The 6,452-nt window shown below is 36.4% G+C and overlaps 1 protein-coding gene across 1 annotated transcript; it reads left to right on the top strand.

Annotated features, from left to right (window-relative positions):
- The first annotated feature begins 4,472 nt into the window (after positions 1-4,472).
- Positions 4,473-5,500, top strand: LOC108026070 (uncharacterized). The gene is made up of 3 exons (XM_017096768.3): positions 4,473-4,634; positions 4,691-5,148; positions 5,284-5,500. The coding sequence occupies exons 1-3, from the start codon at positions 4,497-4,499 to the stop codon at positions 5,384-5,386; spliced, it is 699 nt and encodes a 232-aa protein (XP_016952257.1). The 5' UTR covers positions 4,473-4,496; the 3' UTR covers positions 5,387-5,500.
- Positions 5,501-6,452: the final 952 nt, after the last annotated feature.

Raw genomic sequence — 6,452 nt, 5'->3', positions numbered from 1 at the left:
AAGTTTCTTTGTTTGTGTGAAAACATGAATTGCATTGTTGATTACTTTAGATTTTGTTAAGCATATATTGCATTTGTGCAATGCATTTAACCGCAGCCTTTGAAGAAACGACTACCAAAGGCTCTGAAAAGACTGTTTACATATAAAAGAACAACATATTTTACTTACTACCGAAACAATAATAAACTGTAAAAACCTAATTCTAGTTGGTAAAGCTGTGTAAACTATATCTTGACGATGAATCCAAGCAGGAAGCGAAATCGAAAATCAGATAAAACACCCAGTAGGTATATCGAGTGAACCATTTTAGCGGGTGCCCTTGTCAATGAACCCCCGCGATGTAGAAGACACTGCCTAGGTTGTATGAGAATTGTAAATAGCAGATGGGGATCACTGCCTCCCCCTGCCAAGTAACCGGTAAAATTATCCACTAATAGTCCCCGCCCATCCCCATTTTCCCCCCAGCGATGTGTGAGCGGAAGCGAAGTGTTAAATTTTCTTATATGAGCACAATGCAATGTATCCTATAAACCGTAGTCTATACATACATACATATTCGTACGTAGACTACATATAGCTTAGAATCGAACATGAACCCATGATGATATGCTTATATTGATAAGAGCCGATCCTTAGACCTCCCCGCCCACGAGTAGCTACTTAAAAGGATAAAAACTTAGCCTAGATTAACTTCTTCAGCCATCAGCCATATGATATGCAATAATTGCTTTAGATCAAGTTCAAGTCGTTGTGATTTTTGGAAAACCGCCTATAAAATTCGAGGTCTCTATATAGGACGTATATACATAGATATGATGGTATGAAACAGACCCAGATAAACAAAATGCAGTAGCACAATCATCGAGCGAGTGACAACAAAAACGATCAGCAGCTTACAAGGACTAATACTAATCCTAAACCTTACTAGATATATGGTTCTCATCCTATAGTTTCAAAATACAAACTGACAAATTGAAGTAGTAGTATTCCATTCCAATTCAATCTTTTCTGGTTTTTTTGAATGGTTTCCTTCGTTAACAGACTCAATTTCCTAACTCTTTTTATTTGAATCTTACATATCAACGATCGTATTTATGTAATATAGCACACCTGGTTTCTAATACTATCAATATCAGTACAAACACTATATTAAAGACAACAAACTTTTATCCTAAACTTAAACCTTCCAAGCAAACCAAACTCGATAAGAACTTTTTCTCCATCGCAAGTTGTACATACGGACGTCAATAATAAAATTTCGCTGTAGTTCTTCCAAAAACTTAAACAATAAATGTAAAATGTTAAATAAAGTCTAAGAAACTTATGTTAGGCATCCAATTGAATTGAACTAATTTGTATTGTATGTAAATAATGGTTTTCCTGTTAATTTACTAAGAAATTTTGGATAGCATATCAAGCCAATGACTCTACTTAAAGATCTTTCGTATACCAACTAAATCATTTTCTACAACTGCTTAGATTTTATATGGACTATGAAGAGTATCTTTTCATTTGAATGCAAAGAGAAAAACAAAAAGGAGCGATTTAATCGAATTTATAATGTTTAATAGCAGTTAACCGAAGTAAACAGAAGTCCCAGTGGGAGGAACCCAAACATCAATATAAATATCAATTAAATTAACAAAATGATTAGCAATTAATTATGCCCCAACAACTAGTTAGTTTATACATTTTTTGTAAAACCAATTAAACAATTAGTTTCACCTTTGTCTATAAGCAGATATGGATAATAATTAAAAGAACGAACAAGAAAATCCAAAAAACAAATCAAATTATAAATTATAAAAAGGATGTTTTATTTTTGCTTTCGAAGTGGGTTGGGGGTTATAATTGAAATGACAACAAAGGGGAGTTTATTTAACAATGAAAAATACATAAATTTGTTTAATTATATCAATTATAATTTTAGACCCTTCTTGTATTTTTCAGTGCTCTGAAACACTTTCTCTGCTCCTTTCTCCCACGGAGACAGCATCTCAAGAGGAGGCGTAAATCTGCATCAAATTAAATATGTGCGCGTGTGTTCCGAGGGGGAAAAGGGGGAAAATGTGGAAAACTGGGGGCCTCAGTTTGTTTTAGCGCTTGTGCATGCAGTTAATGTGCTTATTTTAAAATTTAAATTGGCTTGCGCAGTGCGCACTTGAGTGGGAGCTCCACAAAAGAGTGCGAGGGGGTGTGGGCTCATAAGGCATGTGTGTGCGCACTCCTACAGGATTCGCTTTAATAGAAAGTTTGCACTGCTCTTTCTTTTTCTTGGGGTTTTGCATAAAGCTCATGGTGTAATTAACAGTCACTTGCAGTGGCAGAAATGGGGAGCGGCATCTGGAGCATGTGGGGCTGTGCCCGGGATATATAGGCGAGCATATATGCCAGCTATAAGATAAACAACTTAATTATTTTCTCGGGGTGAAAGAGCTGCACTTTCGCTGCGGTTCCAAAAGGCAGAAGAGTGAAAGGAACACTCCTTAAGTGTGTATACTTGCTGTTGATGAAAGCTAAAAGGCTTCAGTGAGGTAATTAAATACATTGCAGTTTGCCAGGCGACTTATAACTAGCTCAATCAAACTAATCAGGAGAAGAAGGAAGTTAGTTAACCGCAGCATTTCGAGCTTTCTTCGGTTCTATTGTCAGGTTCACACACGTGCCATCACTTGGCAGATGATTTGCCCACACAACAGAAATAAATAGCTAAATTATTTTCAGCGCTACTGAAGCAACTTAATTGAATGTGAAGCATGATATCAAGAAGCCGAAAACACAAATCCAAGTTCACCTTCAAAATAACAATGAAACTGACCTAGCTAACAAACAAAACCAGAGCTATTTTAAGAGCAATTGACAGAGTGACTTACATATAAAAAAAATATTTAAAAGAAATAAATTAGTTATGTAACTGACAAAACTTTCAATAAAAACCCAATAATAAATAAGTAAAGCTAAAGTTCAGTTCAAAAAGTTAAATGAACATTATTTTATTAGTTTTTCTAGAAGACATTTTAATATCACTGCATGTGGAAAGGCAATTAGCTCGGTCTCATGGAAACCTCAACTCTATTCTGTGTTAATCAAAAGTTTCAGTGTTCTCGCACTTTTATCCCCAGCACAGAGCCCCGCACCTTTCAGCAGAAAACTTCAAAAGTTATACTGCCAGTTGTGCCGGAGAGCGTTTTGTCATTCATTACAAATTTTCACACATGGCCCAATTAAATTATTTAGCCCCATACACACACGTTCACCCCGAATAGTTTTAATTAAATAATAGATACAAGCTACCATAGCTACCAACTCCAGTTGTGGGCGTGGCCCCACTCTGCCAGCTGCTAGTGCTGCTTTTTTCCTCATTTGGTAGTCAACTTTTGGCAGTTGGAAAAGTTTTCGAGGATAAAACGACTCCCGAGACAAAAGCCTATGGCCGAGTTACGGTGGATGTGTGTCAACTGTACCAAAAATGTTCGGCACACGCAGACAAACTAGTGATTTTGCCCCCCCATTTCTCTTGCCAACATCTATGTGCAGCTCTTTCTTGGGGAGCTTGTAAGACATTTAAAATTAATGTGCTATGAAGGCGTTTGAGAGCTTACAAGACAAGTCGAAGACATCTCGAGGACATGCAGCCGTTAACATAATCGCTCGAGCTTAGAGCACACGTATGCCCACCCTCTACATGGCGCTATTCAACACTGTTCGAAGTAGTTGAAAGTTGACAGTATCAGCTTGGAGTATAAATCATTCAAAAGCTGTGTGTTTTCTGGGTAAATTTTTAGGTTGGTCAACTCTAAAAACAGAGATAGCAAGTATTTTGTGTTTTTACAATATGGGTCAGTGTTGAACAATCAAATAGAAAGCGAGCACTTACATAGCGTGAAGTGCTGAGCACAAGAACAAGGCAGTTTCATTCAAGCGATTTTCTTGGGAAAAATTGAACAATGTTCTGAAATGGGAATAAGTAGCATTGTTCTACTATTTGTTTGCACTACACTCAAGGTGCTATATATCACAAAGGTCTTATTGCTTATCTATCTGACCATAAGATATCGCAGGCACATGCTAGGCATTTGCGGGGACTACTAGTAATTGCGTACTGCAGTAGCAATAAATGTAATAGACATCTAGCCACTTTCAAAAGTCAGAGATATAAAAAAGGTGTTAGTAATACTATCCATAAATTTAAAAGGGTACAGTACATTTGTTTTACGTGCTCTTGCTAAGCCTTTTCACCATGATTCGTCATGATCATCATGATTCGTGAATCAAAAATCGTTTTTCGTATAAAAGTGTGTAAAGAATACTCCATGTTAATGAAATCCAGCCCTGGACACCCTTTCTATTATTTATTTATCGTGATCACACACTCATTAGATAACAACTGATTGATTACCGACTTATGTCAGATAATTACTTGATGACCAGTGGTAATGTGTCCACGGCTTCAGTTCTTGATCTGAGGCCGAGTCACAAGCAACCCATTCGCCAAAATGTCAGCTAGGGCACATGCTCTGGGCCTCCTTTGCCTTTTAGTTTTCCTTCAAGGAAGTTCCACCACCCAGGCCCAAAGTGGCGATTATGTGGAGCTCTGTAATTTAACGAGCAGCATCGCTGTGGATCTTAGTTTGGTAAAAATCATCAACAATTAGGTTTTTTAAAACATAACCTGAAATTTTCTTACTAGATCTCTGGCATTTGGTGGGAGGTGGCTCGTCAGCCGGCAGCAACTGATTTTTGCACGGAGGTTAACATCACAGTGATTCCAAATCAACAACAGGATAATGTCTTGATCGATACCACCTACGCCGTATCGCCTGATTACCCATGGGTGAATCAAACCATGAATGCCACCCTCACCGTGGATAATAACACAGAGGTCGCAGATGGTTTCAACTTCACCTACTGGAATCCCCCTACCTTCACCCCCTACACCGTGTATAAGATCCTTTACACTGACTACAACGATGTGACCCTGCTTTGTGGCTACACAAATAAGACCGATAACTCCACTTCATTCGGAATTATCCTCACTAGGGAACGCACACTCACCACCGATGCCTTAAATAAGCTGGAGAGCATGGCATTTGGTCTGTCGTCAAACTTCTTGAATGGCACCATGTCAACGATTACCCAGGGAGAAACGTAAGTGAAAATCGGAATAGTGTCACTCCAATAAACTACTTGATAGGGCCTAAAGTAAAAACAGAGAATTTATTTAAACTAACTTTCCTTTCTTACAATCATTTCCAAATTATCTTATAGTTTTTTTACTTCCAGTTGCTATGCACCATCGGCAGCCAACCCCTCTGCCATTATCTCCTTGATGTTGATTGCCATGGCCTTCGTCATTGCCATTTTTGCTGACCGTCAAATAATCTAGTTTGCATCGAAAAAGATGATAACAATTTAATCTTAACTTAAATTTTAATTTGCGTTGAATAAAATTTCAGATTTAAAGAGCAAATGAATAAAAACTCAACCACATTTGATTATATCATTTAGTGACTCATATGCTTCAGCTTATCTAAAATTAAACATGATTCCTTATCTGTCGAACCTTTCTTAAATGATACATTTCTTTTCCAGGTTTCCCATTGCTACTTATTAAAAATGTTTTTTTATCGCAACCCGACCTTCTTTCTACTTTTCTTCTGTTTTTTGCATTCCTGTTTTTGTTTTCATTAGTGACTCACTGTCTGACGGCGATAAAGCAATTTAATCCAGAAATAAAGAAGTTTCCTTTCTCTGTATGTATATTTTCATTTCTAGAGTGATAGATCACTTAAAAGTACAGATAAATTTTGGCGTGGAAGACTACAATTAATTTAATACTTGTTCTGGTATCAACGGGAAGTGATAAGAAAAGTTACGTTGTTTATATCATTGTGGAGTGTAAGAAATGAGTAATGGGAAATGGTACAACAGCTTTCAAACGAAAAGAGAAGTTCGATAAAACCAAAAAAAAGGTGTATGATATCTAAAAAGCATAGAATTTCCCAGTCTCAAAACAAAAATATTATTTTTTAAATTGAAAAACATAATATTGAAAAATCATAAAAATTATCTAACTTTTAAAATTCTTTATAAAAAAAACTTAGCAAGAAAATACTTAAATAAATTGTGGCGTAACTTATAAAGCTCAGATTGTTCTAGTCTTGTAATGAATAAATCAATGGTGTGTAATCAAAATGAAACAGAAATTATTTTTATCATATTGCTAATATGCAAAGTTCATATAATAATCTACGTACGAGTATATGGTATCTTCACAATAAAAAACATTGCAAACGAAAGTCACTTATAATATTATCCTATCTTTTCTGAAATCAAAACAGTTGTTTGCAGCGCGATTAAATTCGGTCATCAAGACCAATTAAATGACTACTGGGTTTCAGTGCTAGGATTGCTAGCGATAACAGTGTTAGTGCACTCTATTTCTGGTCAGG

The sequence above is a fragment of the Drosophila biarmipes genome, chromosome 3R (genome assembly GCF_025231255.1).
Source record: "Drosophila biarmipes strain raj3 chromosome 3R, RU_DBia_V1.1, whole genome shotgun sequence".
In the NCBI taxonomy this organism is placed as follows: domain Eukaryota; kingdom Metazoa; phylum Arthropoda; class Insecta; order Diptera; family Drosophilidae; genus Drosophila; species Drosophila biarmipes.
Note: the sequence above shows the minus strand (reverse complement) of the source record. Positions and strands in the feature narration are given on the sequence as shown.

Bases quoted from the DNA above. Each gene is read 5' to 3' on its own strand.
- LOC108026070 (XM_017096768.3), top strand. From the start codon at position 4,497: ATGTCAGCTAGGGCACATGCTCTGGGCCTCCTTTGCCTTTTAGTTTTC. The intron at 4,635-4,690 runs GTAAAAATCATC...TTTTCTTACTAG, and splicing joins TCGCTGTGGATCTTAGTTTG to ATCTCTGGCATTTGGTGGGA. The intron at 5,149-5,283 runs GTAAGTGAAAAT...TTTTACTTCCAG, and splicing joins ACGATTACCCAGGGAGAAAC to TTGCTATGCACCATCGGCAG.